This window comes from Buceros rhinoceros, unplaced genomic scaffold, assembly GCF_000710305.1.
Source record: "Buceros rhinoceros silvestris isolate BGI_N320 unplaced genomic scaffold, ASM71030v1 scaffold5291, whole genome shotgun sequence".
Classification (NCBI taxonomy): Eukaryota; Metazoa; Chordata; class Aves; order Bucerotiformes; family Bucerotidae; genus Buceros; species Buceros rhinoceros.
Genome location: NW_010392411.1, coordinates 1 through 23,036, shown reverse-complemented (window position 1 = coordinate 23,036; position 23,036 = coordinate 1). Strand labels below are relative to the sequence as shown.

The following is a 23,036-nucleotide window of genomic DNA, read 5'->3' as shown; positions in this document are numbered from 1 at the left end:
TGTTCAAACTCCAAGTCTGCAATCAACAGTCATTAGACAAACCTGGTTGTAAAACACCCACTCAAAAGAGGAGTAAGTGGTCTATATCTAGGTTGACTGATGATTTTCTTCAGCCCAGTTTATGTGCACATTTTCTCTACTGTCCTCATAATACTGCTGCACAAAAAACTAGATCCTGCAGGAGCTCTGATGGAGACAAACTTTATCAAAAAGTGTATTAAAAAGCTTGTTTGGGAAAATGTATGTTCCTTCAAATTCGGCTGAAAAAGTGCAGTCAGGTCATCAGTTTAGAGTTTTCCTGAGATACAGATTCTTTTTTTAAGCTGTCTGTAAGCCAAAGAATATTGCCTGGCCCATTTTTCTTTTTACAGCCAAGAATCCTCCATGAAACAAAGACTTCTTTTAGGGGCAAGGAGTTTACAAAACCCTGTACAGCTCATTTATATATAGCTTAGGCTGTATTACATGTGAATACTTTCACCTAATTTAAGTCAAAGCACAAATCCTTTAATTAAATTTCAGAGATAAATGAAGTAATTTTTTTTGTCAAAGATACGAGGAATAATAGAAACACTGTATATGCAATATATACAGAATGCTTCATGGTGCGGCTTAACTTCTCCACTTTGAGATGCAAATCCATGTGCCGTCTCTCCAGATAATTAAAATAGTTTAACACATCAGTTAATACTATAAGTAAGGATTTTGACAGCTACACAACTGTTCCCCACAAATTAAAAGCTTCTTTTTTCAGCCTTTTCCTCTTCCTACTTCCCTTTCTCTGATACATCAAAATTATTTTGTATAGCAAATTCAATACTGCCCTCTAAATGGATTCGATGGATGAACTGTAAGGCAGAGGAATTGACTGGATAGTTGCAACCAGTGGGTAGTGGTCAACAGCTCAACATCCAGATGGAGACTGGTGACAAGTGGTGTCCCTCAAGAGTCTTTACTGGGACAAGTGCTGTTTAATATCTTCATCAATGACATAGCGAGCAGTTTTGAGCACACCCTCAGCAAGTCTGCAGATGACACCAACCTGAGTGGTGCGGCTATCATGCCTCAAGGACAAGATACCACCCAAGGGGACCTCGACGAGCTAGAGATGTGGGCCCGTGTGACCATCATTAGGATGACCAAGACCAAGTGCAAGGTCCTGAACCTTGGACAGGGCAATTCCTGGTATACAGGCTGAGGGATGATGGGATTGAAAGCAGCCCTGTAGAAAAGGACTGGATGAAAAACTGGGCATGAGACAGCAATGCGCGCTTGTGCACTTACAGCCCAGACAGTCAACCGTATTCCGGGCTGTGTAAAAAGAAGTGTGGCCAGCAGGTCAAGGGAGGGGATTCTGTCACTCTATGCCACTCTGGCGAGACCTCACCTGCAGTGCTGGTTCCAGTTCTGGAGTCCTCAGGACAAGAAAGACATGAACCCGTTGGAGCAGGTCCAGAGGAGGCCAAAATTATCAGAGGGATGGAATGGCTCTCTTCTAAAGGAAGGTTGAGAGTTTGGGTTGTTCAGCATTGAGAAAAAAAGGCTCTGGGGAGATCTTACTGCAGCATTGCAAAACTTGATGGGGGCCTATAAGAAAGACAGGAACAGTCTTTGTAGCAGGGCCTGTAACATCAGGACAAGGGGTGATGGTTTTAAACTACAAGAGGGAGATTCAGACTAGAGCTAAGGAAGATAAAGTTTTTAGAATGAAGGTGGTAAAATACTGGCACAGGTTGCCCAGAGAGGTGGCAGATGCCCCATCCCTGGAAACATTCCAGGTCAGGTTGGACAGAGCTCTGAGCAACCTGGTCCAGTTGAAGGTGTCCCTGCTCACTGCAGGGGATTTGGACTACATGATGGTTTGAAGGTCCCTTCCAATCCAAACCATTTTATGATTCTATGAACACCACCTTGCTCTTCACAACGTTCATGTGGTTATTCCTCAAGGCCTAACAAGAGGTGTTCAGTAAAAAAGCAAATACATAGCCCAAAAGCAGTATAAGTAACTGCAGTAATATGGTGTGAAGTACAAAAAGCACAGTGAAGCTGTCCAGGAAAGACAACCTCCCTTCTCAGAACCCTGGACGTCACCAGCGTATAAGAAAGATGAAGAAAGGCAGAAGGCTTGGACTTACATCCTCCCTGTTGATTCCCTCTACATCCTAAGGTCCCTGTCATCCATGACTTTGTACAGAGGTATGTAGAGGAAAAGGACAGTGCCAAGCAATCTGTTGCAAGGAGTGCCTGCAATGTGGCTGGAAACTGAGGACACCTAGAAGCTGAGGCACCCTAGATACAGGAGATATACAAAGACATGAAGAACTGGCAAGACTCAGGAAAGCTGGTGACATAGTTGTAAAAGAATAGGCAGAAGAGATGGAAGAACAGAGAGTTATCTTCCACCTGACAAAAAGGAAGGGAGACAGCCACGACATCAAACAGGAAGATGAAGAGATTCTAGTATTTGTTCTATATTCTAGAAATTGTTTCTGAGTCTATCTCTCAGCAGAAAATTTTTTTCCACACAAATGGAAAGCAAATTTACATACATGAAACCTTTTTACATTGAGAAAATGCTGTATTACAGTACTAAGCTTTGTACTGGAAGAGTTAATTAATATAGCAATGATTTCAAATTTTATTCAAAACTCAGAAAATAGCCATACAAATTTAGAGGCAAACTTAATTAGGAATTACTAACAATCATTTCTACTATTCCAAATTCCCAGAGGAAAAGCCTATGCTTAAAGTACACTCTTCACATGTCTAATTTACTGAAAGCCTCTTACCTATACCATACATCAAAAAGAACATCTGCTAAAGGAGACAAATGTTATAAGCCAGTCAAGCACAAAATTCAACTGTTAAAGATTGCCTTAAAGACAAAGCTTGTTCCTTTTTGCAGTTCAGTAAATTGATGGCACGTAAAAACACATTTCAGTTTCATTTTCTTCAAAATTAAGAAAGGAATATACACTGTTTTTATGAAAAATAAATATATTCATGATCTTTCTCTCCTCCCAAACTCAGGAGGGGTTGGGAACCACCATTACAAGTGGATTATTCCTCTTATCACTCTAGTATCACTGCTATCTGCATGTCAAACAGGCAGACAGTTCCAGTCTTTCTCCCTTCTATACTCACCTTACATCACTACATTGTGTTTATTAAATTTGCTAGATTTCTAACTCCTAGCACTAACAACGAGGGCAGGAAATGTGGGAAGATGTAATGACTGATAAATTACACATCCAAGGTGTTCATAATGCCACTGTTTCACAGGAAAAGACTTAAATCCCAGGTCAAATTCAAAGAAGAATAAATTACAGAAAAGAAGTCATTATTTAAAAAAAAAAAATCAAAATTCTAGGACTTTAATAAATATGTCAACAAACATTCATAGGCTGTTAAAAAAAGTTAAAATTTGCACAACAGCTTTAAGAGCTGAAGAGTCCTTCTCCATTCAAATACGTGCACTCCAGCTGCAGGTTACTGCAACCTTTTCACTGATACCTGGAACAAAGGAAAACAGGCAACTGACGTTCTGGTTGTAAGAGCAAGCCGGCAACAGACATACCTATGCTGCTTTGTATGTGAGTTCCTCCATGATAGTTCAATAGATGCATTTTACCCTCATGAAGGTCCAGTTAGATCACCTCTTGATGAAAACGGACCAGTTAGCTTCACATTTAAAACACTGAACATGGAAGTTACCATGGAACAGCCAACGTGCAGGACAGCTTAGAGTATGGAGCTACGACAGCACAGTACTGGTGTAACTGGAACTCTCAAAAAGCATTCTGCTTTCACTCAAAACTCACATTCAGTCCCAAGCTGCCAGTTATGTTTGGGCTTTAAGTATTTTTAAGTAAAGTTGCTTACCTTTTGTTCTGGACATGTGCTTTGGCACATAAATAAGTGGCTGGTTTACAGTAAAAACCTGAGAAGTCACAAGTATTTGTACAGTTAGAGTTACTGGGATGTTGAACTCTTTTGCAAGTCGTATCTATACAGTCATTTATATTTATAGAATTGAGACAACTTCCAGTTTTAAGCAACTTCCAATTTACACAAGCCTGCCTTATCACAAAAATCTCAAACATGATAATATCTGTACTGGCTTATCAGCAAAGCAAAACTTCATTAGAAAAGTTCACCTCTTTGAACAATATCCACATTATCTGAAAACCGGAAATTACATTACTAATATAAATCACATCAGAAAAACGACGTCGTTTGAGTATTCCAGTTATTTGGATTTATCAGAGCAATGACCTCTATCTGCAGTTAAAAAAAAAAATAAAATGTAAATGAGAATTGCTCCTTCAAACTAGGATTTTTGAACTCAGGAATTTATTACCACTCTCTGTCAAGTCACTTCATTCACCGCGATTATTTTGCTCATAGATACCTAGGGAAAACTAGTAATGACTAATTAGTTGTTTTCAACCCCTCCGTCACTAGGACAGGACCAGCACTACAGTGGTGCAACCTCCTGAAGGACAGATGTGTAGAGATCCAGGTTCCCATCTGAGTTTGTAATTGTGAGGTTCAGCACCCCTCCCTGGTTGAGAAACTTCAACAGCTGCTGTAAAATCAACAGTATATAAATGCATACTGACCGAAATAAGCATGCAACTTCATAAAGATCAGAGCGGACAACAAAACGTAGAATTATTTTATGTGACCTCTTGCAGTTTCTGACCAATCCTATAATAATAAATCAAATAGGAGCCAAAACATGAAAACAAATGCTCTCAAGTTTTAAATTTTCTTGCTTCTTTCAATAAGGTGGGGTTTTTTCTAACTAAAAAGTTCATTTTTTGAGAGTAAGAAATTGCACAAGTATCAAGATCAATTTAATCGTTCTTCATTTAATAATTTCTGGCTCAAATACTGGAGGAAAAAAAAAAGCCAAACCCATGAAATCATTACCCAGTGCAAAAATGCCTCAGATGTAGCTCCTGAACAGAGCATATTTTCCGCGCTGCTTGTACGTGAAAAATAATGTATCTTTGAACACATACAAACTGCTGCAGAAACTTATCAGGGCACACATCTTCGCTTTTGCCTGGAGGAATTTATAAAAACACATATGCTGGGCAAGGCCTCCAAAAGCAACCGTGACAAGCGATGTTAACATTTTTTATCTAATAGATCATCCAGGCAAACCAAAGTGCTCTGCACCGCAATTACACACAGTGCTTTGCAACTGCCTTCTCATATTTTTCTAACGACAACTCTGCACACATAATGGAACAGTGATTTCATCTAAAGGATGCCATATGCCTATGCTGCCTCCCAAATTGTGAAGGGCAGTAATTCAGGCAACAGAAAAAGAGTAGACTCCACACGTAAGCTGTTTGTCAGAATAGATTTAAGCCCTATGCTTCCCTCACCTGCAAGGCCACAGAAGAGCACTGTGACCTATGAAACTGAGAAAACCATGTTTCATGACGTGAAAGCTGTCCAGCAATTCTTTCAGGTCACTACATGACTTGTGGTGTTTGTGGTTTTTTTTTTTTTTTGCCCATCTATTCAAAACAAGTTAGCTATGACACGACCAATATTCTTCAAGCAATTGAGTTGCCCAGTCCATGAACTGGATTATTAGCAGCGCAAAAGCCTCTTCAGCCAGTAAACATCCGTTTAGTGATGCATTTGGGTTTGGTATTTACAGAAAACAGCTCACACGCTGGTTTTGTACTTCACTTGCCTTTTTCTTCCTGCAAATTCAACTGCTTGTAGCTTCCATTTATACAAAACATTCTCAAAATGTTTGTCACAGCTTGCATTTTACTTAAAAATCCACGGGAATCACACAAGCTATACAAACCATGAAAGCACTGCCCTCTATGATTACCATCCCTTTACATACTTCTCGCTCCTCTGCTCAGCAATTTCATTCGCGATACTGTTTACTCAGGTTGTAACCATCTCATGTCTTGGTTTCGCCACTTCAAGCCTTCCTACCCCTGCTCACCTACAAACCTTATGAGCTGAGCTACATAAATATACGCATGTAATTGCTCCCCATTTTTAAAAAAATACTCAACATTAATTATATGAAGGTTTCCTCTGATCTGAGCAACCATCAGCGACATATAAATATCCACAAAATTGGAAGTGTTTTAAATTATTTTATGAGACGTCATTAAGTTCATTCAATTTGAGTTTTTGTTCCTTGACAAATGACATAAATCCGTAACTCTATTCATGACAGCAGTTAGCAATGAATAGCACTATTGACCAATGCATGTAACAAATCACGTACAGCTCACTCCCGTACCCTTTACAAGCTGACTTACATAGACAGTTATATGTTCCATTTCAAGGAACCCAAGGCATTGCTGTATTCTATTGCTGCACCACACATACTGAAACAAAAAAGCTGAAAGCTATGTCTTATTCTGGATTTCTGGTGAACTACAACTGGCGGAGGGTGGGAAGGGGTGGGGGGTCAGTATGACTTGAAACAACCAACCAGCAGTCAGATATTACCACTAACTGGTAAGAGATCTCAACAGGGCTGAAACTAGCGAATAACACTCCTGTGGAGCAACGCAGGTTCCTGAGAGACCACAACGGACATGAGGTTAAAGGCAGAAGTCATTGCTAAAACGTAGGAGGTATCAGCGCTGCACTGCTTTAGTGTAAGCAGAAAGAGCTTGAAAAGTTATTTATAGAGGTCCTTAAACATAAAGTAAAAAGGCCTGCATTGCATGTAATGATGATTAGCTACTTGAGGGAGCAGTTCGAAAACTCCAGTGAGCTAGAAGGATGATTTTAGTTCTCAATGGATTTGAAAGAGAATGGAATCCCAAGGAGCAAACTCCAAGATAAAGACACTACTGCAGTACTCAAGCAAAAACAGAAACTTAAATGTCATAATCAGAAAGAAAAAAAAACCTTAAGACATATTACAGCAGAACAAGCGGCAGACCTACCTGCAGCCTAAAGAAAGCAGTGCACAATGGGAGATGGTGTCAAAACTGCCTTCCACATTGCAGGCTCAGGCTAATAAGAGGAAGACATTATGCTTTGCAAACAGAATAAAGTGAAAAATCTGTGGCCATAGACAAGAGGCCAGGTACTGTATCATCCTGGGTTTTGATTGCTGGCCAGACACCAAGTAAGACATGTAAAAAAACCCAAAACTGTGCAGACTTGGGTGAAATGATGCTTTGGGTTAAGAGTGAAGTACTTGTGATTTTAGATGGTGTCAAAGAATAAAACATGACTTTAAAAAGTACAAACTGAAAAAAATATGAAGTGGAGCACAGGGGCACTGGATTTTTCAATGAAACAATAAAAAGGGGGCACATGAGAAGAGCAAGAACAACCAAAAGGGAAAGGAGTTTCAAAAATCATTTCAGGAAGGCCAGTACAGGCCGACTTTTAGAGCAGCCGAAATGTTAAGGAGGATGGGTACTGACCCTTGACTAGGAAGAGCTTGGAATGCAAACCAGTGTTCTTCTGTAAAATGTCTATATATTTTTTATATAGGCAAGAAAGTTTTCTTGGTTTTCTCGAAAGAAGGAAACTAAACGCATTAAAAGATTTTCCTGCAACCAGACCAGCACTTGCAAACAGATGTTGCTATCGTTCGGGAACAGAACACTACCCACCAGAACAGTTTGTTCTGAAACAGCTTCCGCAACCTGCTTTTTAACTTATGCTTAGCTTTTGAAAGAAGGCTCTCCACCAAAACTGACCTCCAGTTCAGTGTCCTTGAACAGTACTCTCTAATCATTACATCTGTCCATTAATAGTACTTTCTAGTTATTAATGTTTATCAACAATGTCTCTCACAACATTGGCAACAGAAGCATTTCATTTACCACCTGAAACAGCAATATGCTAGAAGCCGACAAACATGAAACCATGATACATATTTCAGTGCATTGTTTCCATGAGTTATAAATTACCAAAGGGCAAAGTTTGTAACTTGTAACAAATCTACACCACAAGTTAAACTATTTTTTTAAAGCTTACTCAGGTTAGCAAATACCAAAATTTAACCCAAATGATTAAAATCTTCTCAAAAAGAGATGAGTCTAACTTCATTTAAATCAGAAGTAAAATACCTATTGATTAAGGATTCCCCCTTCTCCTAGCATATGATTTAATAAAACTGGCTTCATACTATCTGAATTAAAACACCACTGAATGAACAAATCACACAAACAGCTAAGTCATCTTACTACAGTAGCATTTGGCTTTGTTTACTGCTCATTACATTAATGTCCATGCTTAACTTGCCATGGAGAACCTCTAAACCAAGACCAAACCTTCCACTTCCACAAACTTACACTGCTAACTGCTCTCTTGGGTACGATTCAACCTGCTGCTGTTAAACAGTTCTTACAACAGTTCTGCTGATGCTTCAGTCTATTAACTTACTCTAAAATCTGCTTCATTTCTCTTGTTGTGAGATCCTGTTTATAGCCACACATAAAGATGCATTTTCTTCACTGATCTGCAGGATAAGCAAACTATGCACTATCGCTATACTGCATAAAATTTAAGAAGTTATGAGGCCACTTTCCACTGTGTATTTTATTTGCACTTTCATTTCTGACTCAAAACTCTTTACAACTATTTTAAGTTAATCCACAGAAATAATTTCTACCATAATGCGATATTCCTTAGGCTCAAGTAGTAGCTCTTGGTGATTGTCAACCAGGTTAAACCCTAAAATTTTTCTCTCGTGACTTACTTGGCTCTTATTTCTGATAAACACAAATTTAGAACAACCTGCTACCCAGCTGGTTTTACCTTCTGTGATGGTGTTCCTTTGATGTACATTTGGCTGTGAAAATGTACACAAAATAAAAGTACCAGTAAATAGCATGAATGACACAGCTGATCCTGGACATAGCTGTGGTGGCAACACAAGAGAAGACGGAAGCACAGCATTCTATAAGGAGGAAATACATATATTACATGTTTTATTTTTTTAGAATAGAGGCAGAGAGACATGTACACCAGTATATAATACTCATATTGGTCTCTGTATAATAACAAAACAATATAAATTGAAGGAAAGGACACATACTGTTGACTCTGTCAATATAATTATGCACTGAAACAGGTAATGACTGCTCTCATAAAGCTGCAATGCTTTATCACAGCTAAGTATTTTTTTTTATACTCATCAAGACAATCTTTGTGCTGGAAGAGACCCAGGCTACATCACCCTGGTTGCTCACTGCAGAGTTCTAATATGCAACATCCAACGCCAAATCACCCTCTGAGTTACTCAGACAACCCCTGGTGCAATATTTACACGACCCTTCTCTTCTCTGCTCTTAACCACTCTCAGCTGTACACCTCCCGCGATGATTTTTTCTCTCCTATCTTTATAAATTCAGTGGTTTTCCACTGTGTTATAAATACACAAAGAGATGTGGAGCCCTCTTGAAATGCTAGATCTAGCTCCCATGGTTTTAGTCAGAAAGGTCCCCCCAAAATTATAGAAATTAAACCTTTCCCAGGTGATTCTCACCAGGAGCTATTAAAAAAGAGCAGACAAAGCATGAAGTTACCACGTAATGGACAATGATCAAAACCAAATACTTTACAACACTCAATACGCGTTAAAATAAAATTACTGCTTGTATAAAAGCAATTATATAAGAACTGGAGCCTAGTTAAAAGCACAAGAAAGCAGCATATGGGAACCACTTAAAGTAATATTAAATACTTCAGGGCCCTCTAGTGGTTCAATCTTTGATACACGAAAATCCATGAAGAATTGGTTTGTAATCAGGCTACTGAAGCATACCAAAGTAATGTGTTTTATTTTTACCATTCCCATGTAATTAAGAACACTAAGGCCGGAGAGCTGCCTAGAAAATTACCAGAAAGGAGAAAAACCTACAAACTAATATCTGTTCACAAAATTAGCTAATGGATGGCATTTCTTGTTCTTAAAAGAAATGAGAGTTAGTTATCAACATTCCCAGCTGTGAACAACCTAAAGAGAAAAAAAAACCCAAAAACCAGCCCACAACAATCGCACTTTCCATCCTGCCTCAGAATTACCTTAAGGCACAACTAAAATGTTTTTGAAAAATGCACTTGCTTTGTCAGCTTATTACATCATTTTATCCTCCACAAAACCGTCAGTGCACACCAAGAACAATTAAAAATGAAAAACCGAAACAAGCAAAAAAATATAAGAATGGTAATCTTCATCATGATGTATTTAGAAATATTTGGGGCATACTCCTATAGAAGTGATTTGCAAAAGAGAAAGTTATCAGAGTAAAAGTAAAGGGACTAAGGCAAAAAATGTACATCTGCTGGCAACTGGAAAAGGTTTGTTACTTCCTAATCTGGTATTTTACCTGCTCAAGTCTTAACAACCCATTTTACTGCAAGGAAAACGTGCTTGCTTAGCACATTTAATTAGAGCTGACCTTTTCAACTCCTTAACACTTTCCAGTCCATATAGATGGTAGTGCCTAGTATGTTAAGAGCATACATTGCTACCAGCATAGGCATCAATCACATCACCTCTGAATGATGAATACACTACTTTCACCACCCACATTTTCTTAAGATGGCTAGCACCAACTCTGGCATTTTCTGTCCCTCCTCTCAGTCTTGCCTCTCATAGACATGTGTCTTTGAAAACTTGATGGTTGAGTACAGCAACATCTGTGCAAGTTCTTATCATGTGCCACAAAACCAACTTTTTCGGATGAGATGACTGCCTACCCACCACTTCATGTTGATTATTTCTAGTTTTTTAACAAAAGGGGATTAAGAAGGATTTCACCGGCAGGTGGGGAAAGAATGACTGAGGAGCAGACTTGATTAAGCAGCTCAGCCCTCTGGAGCACTCCAGGAAGCTACAAGATGATGATGTGGGCAGAGCTTAAGTGAGGTAGTCAAGATACAAAGTTGACTGTGAGGTGGCTACTGTCTATGTGAGCATGTTGCATTTGTCTGCCTTTTTCATGGGAAGCGACAATATTTGTATCTCCCCCCCTCCGATACAAAACTTTGCCTACATAATACATTCATTTTTCTTTGGCTTTCTTTAGTTTCCAGTTTTGTTAAAATATAGAAGATCATTTCTGACTAGTTCATTCAAAATTAAAATGCCAAGCTCTAAACTAGTTTTCTCAGCCTTAGAGCTGCACAGTTTGAAAAAAAAAAAAAGTGAAAAACTTGTATTTTCTCCCAAAAATTGCATCTGTAAGATTTTAACTTCACCACATACATTCAGAGGATTACTTTGTCCTTGATCTATCATCCTACAAATTATGCTATATTCTGTCTTTATTCCACAGTAAAATTGATACAGAAAACAGGTAACAAATTAAACTCTTGAAATACACAAAGAGAACTCAAAATACAAACAGATGATCAGTCACAACACTTCCAAGTCTGTATCCAAGTTCAGGATAGTGTGATAAGACAAACGAAATGAAATACCAGTCGCAAAGGTGTTCTGTACGTGTCTGCATTAACAGAAAAAGTTTCACACCTTTCACAGACCTTAAGACTATGACAAACAAGAAAAACAGCCACTTCACATCACTTTCAGATCCCAAAGATAAGTGCACGAGCTCTGTAATAAATCCAACAGATCACATGATTGGGAGCAAGACAATCTAAATGAAAACAACAGATGTTTAGGAGCACAGATCTTCCACAGGCCTCAGACAGAAGCCATGAATTTCAGTGTAAATACAATTTGGGTGTCCAGAACTCAGTGGGACTTGGGGAATTTTCAACCCAGCAGCAAACTACAGCCATTCTGAAATGGGCCTTTACAGAACTACACATCCATGCTTGCTTCTGGATCTAAAGTCTATCAACAGATATGTTGTAATTAAGAAAAAGAAAAAAGAAAAAAGAAAAACCAACAAACAACAAAATCCCCATAAAACATACCTCATGGAGGTTATACTGTTGATGAGCTTTTCAGATTGATCTGACAAGCTAGATGGAAGTATTATTTCAACCGGCTGCAGGCGCAAAACCCGACTCTCTAATTCTAAGCGAGATGCAGAGTCCCGAAAACTGTCAAAAATTACCTCCCCAGTAGTTGGTTGGATTGCCTGTCAAATTAAAAAAAAAAAAAAAAAAAAAAAAAAAAAAAAAAAAAAAAAGGCATTGAATATTTACATTTCCAGTGACTCAAATTGTTAAGCCAGAAAGAAAATTTACGGTCTATTGCACAAAATTATATCGCACCCACACACTTAGTGGAAGCAGCTGATCAAAAAATGTAATTCTGCTTTTCAAATCAATGATCTAATAGTAACTTCAAAAGACAACCATAATTTTGGCTTGGTAAACGACAACAACAGCTTAGAGATGTAAATGTGCTTTTGTAATCACCAGTCCATCACTGCTCAACCTTCATTAGTAGGAAAATCTGTGTAACTGGAAGTCCATGGAAGGTACATGAAAATTCAGTCTACCTTGTCATCCTAGCACATGCTTTTGTAGCTTTCTCTCAGCTGCAGTGTGACAATCAAGATGCTTTTAAATTAATGAATTACCAGCAGACTTCAGTTATCCCTGTGATGTGACTGTGAAGCAATCCTTCACCATAAAATAGAACACGAATCTGAAGTGTAAACAGTAAAAAAGCATGTCTCTGCCTCTAAAGGTATTTTGTAGAGGAAAAAAGTGCTCACAAGCTTTAAAATATTGACCCTAAAAATATTTCAGCTTCAAAGTTAGTAAAGCTTCTGAACTAATGATTTCCCTGAATACGGTTTAAACACAGATGTGTTTTCAACTGATACGTCAGAAAGAAGAGTATCAGGAATACTCAACTATCAGCTCCAGACCTTTTCTGTGGTTTTCAAAGCCATCAAAATTCACACAGAGATGGCATCTTCCATAAACTGCACCGTGTTACCAAAAAAAAAAAGAAAACCAAAACCCACAAAATCTAAAAAACAGAACAATCATGAATTTAAGGAGATAACCACCCAGCTCCCAAAATGCCCCAACAAAACAATGCTCAAAAAAACTCCACAAAAAACCTAAAATACTGATTCGGTCACGAAAATTACTTACCATGATGCCTATAACAATGTCACCTTTCTTCCTGTCTTTTAAGTTTTCTCTGTTTTCACAGATACAGAGGAGGTAGTTATCAGGAACATCTGTTGTTACCTCTTCTACATCTACAGAATCATCTAGCTTCAGAAGAGGGTTCACATGTAACAAATGTTAAAAAAAAAAAGCAGTACACATACTTCGGTGGATTATTCACAGATTCATCTATGTCTAAGTCATTCTCAGTTAGATTTTGTGTTAGCCTTTCTAGACCTAAATGTCTATTTGACTTTTATTAGTTTGACTTCTACAACGATTTTGGTGAATGTCAGATGATGAACTGCCAGCAAGAAGGCTGAAGTCAGCAGTTGTCTTCACAGGACCAGCAGTTACACAAAGCATAGATTTCACCAGCTCATGCAAAGACCGCCTTTGACTATGTCTGTGGATCTCTCTTTTCACGGAAGAGCAGCTATGTCAAAACAGCAGCTGATTCTGTACATGGGCTGCTCCACCTTGTCATTTTGACTTCATATCCACAAACCACATAAACCTAACAGAAAAATTAAATGCACTAGGTATGCAGCAACTGAAAAGCAGGCAATAACCTGAGTTAAACAAAAGCCTACATCTTAGCAGGAGCATTAGGTTAGTCACACTGAAACCTTGCTGCACATCTGTCCACCAGGTTCAGTCATCTGGAAAATTTCACAACTGAGTTATCTGCTTCCCTGATCTACTTCTTAAGTGCAACCTTGCATTAATGTAACAATCTTTTTAGCTCCTAGTATGTAGTAAGTACTAACTTCAGAAATTTGAGAAGAAAACTGAGAGGTAGATTAAGCAGGAAACAGGAAAACAAAAACTAGAAGGAAAGAAAGAAAACAACTTCACTAGTTAAATGCTGTTTCTATCTCATTTTTGCATTTTCTTTGTTACAACCCCCACGAGTTATTTACCTAGCTAGATTTTTAACAGTCATAGAATCATCTGGTTGGAAGAGACCTTTAAGATCATCAAGACCACCCATACACCTTGCACTGCCAGGGTCCATAAACCATGTCCCGCAGCACCACATCCACACGCGTGTAAAACACTTCCAGGGATGGGGACTCCACCACCTCCCTGGAGAGCCTGTTTCAATGCTTCACAACCCTCTGTGTAGTCTTGCCACTTTAAGCAACTTGTTGACACTAGTCAATTCTTCCTCCTTCACCCGCTCCTGAATCGCGAATGCTATGCTTTCTCAGTCTGAGGAAACACCTAGTTGGAGACAAGACCTATAGAACATTGCACACTTCAGATGCTCACTCTCTAACTTCAGAAAGCAACTACAGTAAACACAAGTTCTGCTGTCCTAAAGCCCTGAAGAGATTAAATTCTTTAAAGCCAGCATAATGCTTTGCCACAACATAAAATAAAAGGAACTTTATTACCTGCTGCCACTCTTACGTCAGCCACTAGCTACTCATGTTCCACCTAGGTGCCAATACTAGAATTACAGCCTCATATACACCAAAGATTAGAGTGTGAAACCAAATTTCTTTGAAAAGGATATCTTCTCCAATAAGTGTAGACTTTGTGTAGAGAGCAGTCAGCTTCCGGCTGAAGAGAGAGCTTTTATTTTCTCCAGCAGCCTTCAGAGCTGCAGTTTCCATTTGTTTTATTACTCCAACCTACAAGCACAGAGACAAAAAACGAAGTTAGTTCTCTAATAATATTTTTTTTTAAATTTTATAAATTTGGTGATCTTTTAAGATGAGCAGACAGCAAGTGCATCATTAAAGGGCAGAGGTTAGCATCAAGTCTACTGAGACTGTATGGCACTGCTTTTGCTTACACACTATCCACTTCTAACTGCCGTCTCAACTTCTGCCGCTGTTGTTCTTGTCCTATTTTGAAACAGTTTAGCTAGAGTTCACCACTTGCTAGAGAATGGTTTCTGCAATCAATTTAAATTCAACAGGTTTTTCTCATAAGAGAAAAAAGGTATCAACAGAAAGCCACAGAATTACAGGGATCAACAATAGGAAAGAGAAGAGAAAAAAACCACAGGCTGCAATAAGAAAAAGAAGAATAGAAGGAAGAATAAAAGACAGAGTGAATATAAAAATGCCTCTCTAAAAACGCAAAGGCTTGATCGAAAACTGAGAGAAAGAATTATTCTAGAAAACAAGAGGATACTTTTCCATAAAACAGGGGAAGCTTGAATCTACTTAAATTTCGTGACACTCACCAGAATAGAGAAATTAACACAGAGGAAAGTTAGATATTTTAATTGCAAAACCAGGTGATAATGAGTTTCCTACTTTCCAGCTGAAGTAAGAGTCTGGTAATAAGAGTAAGTTATTTAAATTGTATTCTGTACTGATGTACTTAACATCATTTAATAAAAGCCATGAATAACCTTGTATCCTTTTGCTACAAGACGCCGCACATGGACAAACAGTCTGTGACTGGGTATACTGGCAGTCATAAAGTTATGATCCTGATGGCAATAAATATTCAATTCTTTAGCTGCAATCTGCAAAGTACAAGAAGAGGAGTCAGCCAATAGTTCAAAACACAATACAGGAGCTCATCTCTATGATGACACTGATGCACAACTACAATTAAAACTCCAGCATCAGAACAAAAATATTACAGGAAAAAGCCCAGACCTGGGCCCCTCCATCTTCCTGTCCCAGCACGCTTTCACAAACAGGGACTTCAGTACGACAGGCTTCACGTGTTGGATTACTACCCTGCGCCTTGATCTTTACCACCATGAGATAAACCACCTACACCACACACAGATTCTGCAACACAGCTCAACGAAGGGTCAAATAATTTTCACAATGAAAATGCAGAAATGCAGCATAGAGTTATAGAGTTATTTTAATTGTGGTTACAAGATGGTATTAAACCAGCTAATCAATTAAAACACTGAAAAATCAGTAACAAAGGGCAGTGGAAACTGAACACTTCATAGAAAAAGATTAACAACATTTGTTAAAATCTGTTATTATAATGAGCATATGATTTGTACTTCTTTTCTGCCCCCTGGGAAAGAGATAGGTGATGACTGACTAGGGAAAAGTGGTCTTAAGCAGGCACTGCAGTCAAACATTGAATTGTGTACCTTCTATTTCTGAACTGTGAGTGCACCAGCAAATTGGTATAAGTTTTATCAGGAAAACCCATTCCCAGTAAGTAAGCAAAGTTTCTCACTGGTCGCAAGAGTGGAAAGAGAACAGGTCAAAGGTTAAATTGGTATCAATGATTTTTGGGCAGATAATGAAAAAATTGATTACAAACCATTTATTAAACGTCACTTTTAAAATCACGTTTGTTGCAAAGTACTTCCAATTCTTACAGATCTGGTATGTGTAAGTTCTGCATCTGAACACGCATCCAAGATGCTCTCTGCACCCAGGCTATACTAGCTATATTACTCTACTTCTACACCACTTGCCCCAATGCCTTCCAAACTGAAATACTCCTAGCTGAGTCTTGGGCCACAAAAGAGCATTCACCTCTGAAAGTGTTTCAACTTTAACTCTCACAAGCAACTATTCTAGGACCTCATCTTAAATTTTCAACATGCAGGATAGCAAGCACTATCACGTACTTACAAAATAACAAAGGCTATTTTGGTAATAAGTGTATGTGTAATGCATAGTCTTCAATTTAAGCATGCAGAGATTTTTCATCAAGTATTAAAAAAAATTCAAGAAATTCATGCCCCACCGAAACCTTCCTTCTGGAAGTGGCCATAGACCTAGTATGACACCAATATAACGCAAGAATCTTTCTTGGAAAATATTACCTCTGCATCTTCTCCAAAGAAGCGGTATTTGTACCCACATTCCACACATAAAACAGCATCTTTATATTGTTTCTTCATTTCTATGAATTGAAGTTCTAGCGGAGTGTAAATGCTTTTGGTTCTCTTGTTAAGATTTATATCTGAAATATTTTGAGTATTTTCATAAGACTTCAGAGGTGCAGAAAACTGACTAAGATCACAGCGTAACTCCTCCTGTAAATAACAGATGGAAAAGTATAATTAGGTATCATCAAATAAATCAACTGCCCCTGCAGACCTTGATTCGCATTGACCAAAGACTACTCTTGCCCCGAGAACTGCAGCATAACTATTAAAGGAGGATATACAGAACATAGTTTAATTGGAATTAAAAGGAACTAAAAATTCACGAAAGTCAAAGATTTTTCATCAATTAGACAACTTTCTTTAAACCTTCCTTCCTTTCAGTCCTCATGTATCTCAGCTGAATTCAGATCTCTATTGTATCATGAGCCCTCAAAACACAGATTGAGAGACAAGCAGGCTGCAAGGACAGGGCAGTCTACACTGGCCAGAAGTAAAAATAAGGATAAATTACCACTCCAATTTACAGAATGAGAAACTGCAATGCAAAGATTAATGTTGTTCCAAAAATCCACAGTAAATCAAGAAATAAAACAATTCCATAAAAGTCTTACTTCGCTGTGTCAGGCACCAAAAAACTATTACTTCTCCAGTCTGCCCTTCCTACATAAACGCAGCAAACCTTTTAAAATAATTTATTCTTAAACATAAGAAATCTATATTACAGCTTCTAAAACCCTTAACAGTTAAGGCTTTGAGACCACTCTCTCAGCATTTTACCATTTACAATGACATTATGCAGCCCAGGCTAGGCAAGCAGCGTCAGCTCTGCAACTTCGTCTTGCTCTCTATTGAAAGGCTTCAGTCTTTTGGAAGTGCAGTGAACAACACTGATAAGGTGTGCTTCACTTACAGCAAAGTTCCTCCTCACTTTATCACAGTATCAAGTACTGATTAAATTGGTTTTTCCACAAGTTTTTAAAGCCTATGATTATACAAAACATGACTGATCAGGTTGTGCCATTTATCTGCAAAGAAACCGGGCAAACTTCAATTTCTAACAACTGTCCCGTCTAGATTACAAGGAACAATGTCAACAGGCTGTCTAGAAGTAATGGTAACTCAGAAGAAACACAGAGATAGTACAAATCATATGCTTCAGATCTTTATACATGGGAATGCACAAAGAATGAAGTCAGAAAATGACGAGGAAAAGAGAACACTTAGCTGTATTTTTAACCATGAATTGCAAAATTCCGAGAATTGCACACAGTCAAGGGATGACCCATTTGACAAGCAGACAACAGCAGCCAGCACAAGAGGGCCCCAGTGCAAAATCATTAGCCCAATGATTCAATGGTTCTTGATCCAAGGTCTGCACCAGCAATATGACCTTGACTCATTTTACAGGGAAAATTGTGTCAAACCTTGTGAAATAAGGTCATGAAAGAAAAGGAGGAAAAACATGCATGGAAGTTGAATTGTTAAGATAGTAGTAAGTTAGCAGCTCAAGGAATTTAGAAGAAAATTACTCACATGAAAATGACATATCTCTAAGAAAAAAGCAAAACACAAACACCTAAGACAGGCCATTCCAAGGGAGGCAGGCCAGCCCTTCACCACCTGACTGTCCGGCCAGCACGGACTTTGTAGGTGTCTTACAGAGAAAGATGATAGTAATGCTTTGTAAAGTAGATCACAAGTCCTCACTATCTACTGAGGATACTATGTAACAAATAATTGCTCCTACTTTTTACTTTGCATACATCTTGCTTGCATTGTGTCTCTCTGCAAATGGTTAAAGCTGACCTTCCTCCTAATCTGGGAGGCGGAAGTTAACAGCTGTGACGATCTCACAGACAATTAGTCTGTGATTGACTGGGCCCAAGGGCTGTTTGGCCACAAGCATCAAAGTACCTGAATATGCAGTGGCAATACTGCTGTAGAAGGCACGCTCGTGTCAGTGCATTGGAAACTAACTTTGGAATAAGAAGGCAGAAATCCTGTCCCAGGTGATATATGGAAGATTAACAACTACATCTCTTCAAAGACAAAGAGAAACCTGAATTCTACAGGAAAAACCATCCTAGGCCCACAGCTCAGTGAAAGGAGAGTTGTGCGTGCCTTTGCTCACCAAACGCACGCTTCTGCTCTGGTTACTGTAAACACGCACATTTTTAGCCAACAAGCTATGCCAGGTACATGCTGTTTCCAGTGTTACAGAGCAGACAGTCACCAAATACTCCCCATGCATGCTTCACATATATACCTACCTAAAACACATATTTTATAGTTTCAGCATCTCGAATTGGTTCTCAAACACCTGTGGGACACACTAAAGTATGACTTACAGATTAAACTAGCAAGGGCAGCAGCAGGTCTTAATGTAACTGGGCAGACAAAGGGTCAGAAATTAAGAAGTTCCAGACAGACAAGGGTGTGAAATGAGGGACAGAGAAGGAATCAATTTTCTGTATTCCACAAATGATCACACCTACATAATCTCAACCCCTTATCACAGCAGAAATCTCTTGCCACAAACTCTTCACTTCACTATTCTTATTTTGATCTCATGTTTATCCAGCACAGTTTAAGGTCATGTCCCTCAGACAAGGAAGGTCAAATCAACTATACATAAGCCTTTCACACAAACTCCTTCCTTCAAAAAGCCACATGTAAAGCTTTGTCAAAGAGCGGTGCAACACAACCACAGTAAGCCATGAGATGCCTTTTAGGACCCGAATATTTCAAACTGAGCAAGCTGACCCCAAAAACCAACCAATTAATTAGCCCCAAAATTAAAGGAGAAGAAAAATACTACTATACTCTTAGCTTGTATCATAATGATAATTTTTTATGGGAGCTACTCATAACTTCTGCAGATGAAAAAAACAGTGACATCTTTAGTAGTTAAGATTTATTAGCAACCAGATTAAGCTGCTTGTTGAGTACTGCTGCACTATTTCACGACAAGGGATCTTGTGCTAAAGCTTGCTTTTTACGCTGTAGAAAGTAATCTGCACAGCACTGGACCAAAGCTCTACATACCTTCTGAGCAACCTTTGGGCTAGCGTCCCTGGACTGAGGAGGGTTTTTCAGTTCTGAACTTCTCCCAGTAGCACTGGGATATTTTTCCAAAGTCAGAGATTCTTTCTCCCTAAAACCATCCTCTCGGACTCTGTTACACTGCTGGTCTGAATCACTGCAGAATTCTCTCAGTCTGTCTAGAGTCTGCAAACATATTTGTGGCTTTTCACGCTTCTGAGGTTCTTCTGTAAAAATACAGAACAAAAACACATTAGCAAACTGTTTGCTAAAACAGAATGTCTGTTAGAATCAAATCACTAAGCAGAAAATGCAATCATTTTGTTCTGTCTCTCTCTTCCCTGCATTCCTACTCCTCTCCCATTGTAGCACTTCTGCCAGCCTGACAGAATCATACATGTAATCAGCTTGGTTAACTTTCCTGGAAAATGAATACTCCTCATTTGTACGCTTCTTCACAGAGGAGAAAAGAAACACAATTATTTTCTGGACTGATAATTGGAAAGCCACAGAATTAGCCAAGAATATTGGAAGATGAGCAGTGTTTTTTCAATATGTTTTTAAGCAGGCAGTACTGCTAGATGATGGTGTCTTAATCATACTTCAAACCATCACATCCACAAAACTGAACATAATTCCCTCTTTTATAGAGACTAATACCTTTCGATGAAGTGTCAGTGCAACGAACTTTATATTCACTGATTTATTTTTCTGCTAGCATCATTAATTCATTACATTGTCAGCTCAAAGTCAGATGCAGCACAGGCATTTTCAGTGTAATTAAGTGGCTGTCATTTCACACTTAAGACCACTGCATTAGAACTATTTACTCTGAGGTAGCCTTTAGGTATCCCAGTCACAGTGTCAGTCACGCTTCAGCCTGAGTCTAAAAGACAGACCAACAAAAAAAGAAATGTTGCAGCATTTCTGCGTGGGCATCTGGACTTGACTAACTGATCACCCTGTTAAAGCTGAGTCAGCTGAGAGGGATTTCCAGACTAATTCTGGAGCAAGGCTCAAATACCCTTCTTCTGAGCCACAGAAAGGTGCTTTAACAGTATAGTTAGTGTGCTCATAATGGCTCTTCAGACATACCTTACACTCCAGAGACAGTTCCTAAAAAATGCAATGACAATTTTTTTTTTACATTTGACAATGAAAAACTATTTATTGAGTATAAATGCTTGTTTATAGTCAACTCACTTTTATCCTGAGCCTTCAGTGGGTTACATATGTCTTCTAGAGTAATTTGTCGTGCCTTGGTCTTCTTTTCACAGGGTTCATTGCTTTCAGTTGACGTTCTCCTTTTTGTACCAAACGCAGAAGCCTGAAACATAAACAAAGTTCAGTTACTTTTTCCCTTTGCCATCCTCTATGAAAGGCAATAATGCACCAAGGATTTCATAAAGAGACAACACAAAATGCAAAATTAATCTAATATATGAAAACACTATTTTACCATCTACACTTTGTTTATAAAACAGTTCGTCTAACATTCAAGGCTACAAAAGGAATAGTACATTCCGTGAACAAGTTGGCTGTTGCACTAGAAAAGAAACACCTGCAGCTACCACGGCTTCAGAAGGCAGCTAAGAGCTACCTGTGGCAGGGAACTGAACCAGCCCTTAACAGACTCTCCATCACAGCACACACCACCACCCTGTGTCTCAATCAGATCTCGCCTGCATATCCTCATTCCCAGAGTCCAAAGCCCTCTTCTTGCCAGACATCAGCTCTTTGCCTCTGAGAGACACTACTTCCTACGGTCTACATCCCAGTGATGGAAGAGTATCTTCTCCATATCATTCTGGAACTGTTAATCCAGACTTAAAAGGTTTTTCTCAACTATGTGTAAACACCTAGCTATCATCATCTTGGATTTGTATAGAATACAGTACTTTTGACTACTGGTCCTTATACGGCTTTTGACACACACAATTTTAACATTTTGTAAACAGAAAATCCATCAGTTTTCTATTTTATCTTCGGTATGTTCTGTTTGACTGAATGCAAGAAGTGTGACCAAACATAGAGAAATAACTTGCAACTGCAACAACATATAAACACGCTACCATTTCACTTTGCAGATAAACATACAATGGGTGCTTTCAGCAGCTTGCATCCACCTTTTACACAGTCATCTCAGATGGTCTACACATACTACTGCAAAGGGAAATTGCATCCTCTTAAAACTAAGCAGGAATTCCACCCTCAGCAACTAAGCCCATAACCTCTCTATAACACATCCACATGCACAGCCCATGAATGGCAAAGTTTCCCTTCCAAGTCCACTGTTGCTCACCACCGCATTAACACTAATCAGGAAGCAGTTTTTCTGCATAGACAGAAAGCAGTAATCACACCTATTAAAATATATTTGGACCAAAGATAATACAAAAAGATTGACGTGAGAAACAGGTTTAAAAAGCATACACCTTTCCAAGGCCAGAACAAGTAGGAACATTAATAAGAGGAAGGCTGGAAAATACAAACTCAGAATGAAAATCAAGGGAGACAGCATTTTTTCCCAGTGATGACATGGTGAGGCTGCAGGCTCTCTGGGCCGTGCACCTGACAGCAGACCAAAAGGTGTCTGAGCTCCATGACATGGGCCAGGAGCTCAGCCCACTGTGTGTGCGTGGCAGAACCTGTGCCAGAGGGTCCAACACCACTGCAAGGGGGCAAAGGCCCTGTGACACAAACCAGCATACTGACTTTGTCAAGCTCACCGTACCCATGTCAAGCTTCAGCTCCTACAAAATGGGCACGTTTTCTCAAAGACCGGGCATCGCTACCCTGTTACCCAAGGCAGAGATGCTACACCAAACCTTCGTAACTGGAAGGCCCGGGCTCTTGGCGGGGCCGCCGCAGGGCACCACTTTGTGCAGCAGGGCCGTGGCCTGCCCTGGCCAGCCCTTCTGACAGGACTTTCTGTCACGGCGTGACCAGAGTTTTTTTCCTAACGGGAGGGCCTGGCCTCTTGGGGGGGCCGCCGCAGGGCACCACTTTGTGCAGCAGGGCCGTGGCCTGCCCTGGCCAGCCCTTCTGACAGGACTTTCTGTCACGGCGTGACCAGAGAGGCCCCAGA

At 39.2% G+C, this 23,036-nt stretch overlaps 1 protein-coding gene across 1 annotated transcript in view; it reads right to left on the bottom strand.

Annotated features, from left to right (window-relative positions):
* Positions 1-21,644, bottom strand: part of MSH3 (mutS homolog 3) — a 113,419-nt gene extending 91,775 nt beyond the window's left edge. The window contains exons 1-8 of the mRNA XM_010144454.1: positions 21,549-21,644; positions 21,152-21,275; positions 19,952-20,172; positions 16,841-17,053; positions 15,440-15,556; positions 14,591-14,708; positions 13,051-13,196; positions 11,911-12,077 (exon numbers count right to left, since the gene is read on the bottom strand). Coding sequence (XP_010142756.1) covers positions 11,911-12,077; positions 13,051-13,196; positions 14,591-14,708; positions 15,440-15,556; positions 16,841-17,053; positions 19,952-20,172; positions 21,152-21,275; positions 21,549-21,644 — 1,202 coding nt within the window. The remainder of the gene's footprint in view (positions 1-11,910; positions 12,078-13,050; positions 13,197-14,590; positions 14,709-15,439; positions 15,557-16,840; positions 17,054-19,951; positions 20,173-21,151; positions 21,276-21,548) is intronic.
* Between the last annotated feature and the right edge of the window lie 1,392 nt (positions 21,645-23,036).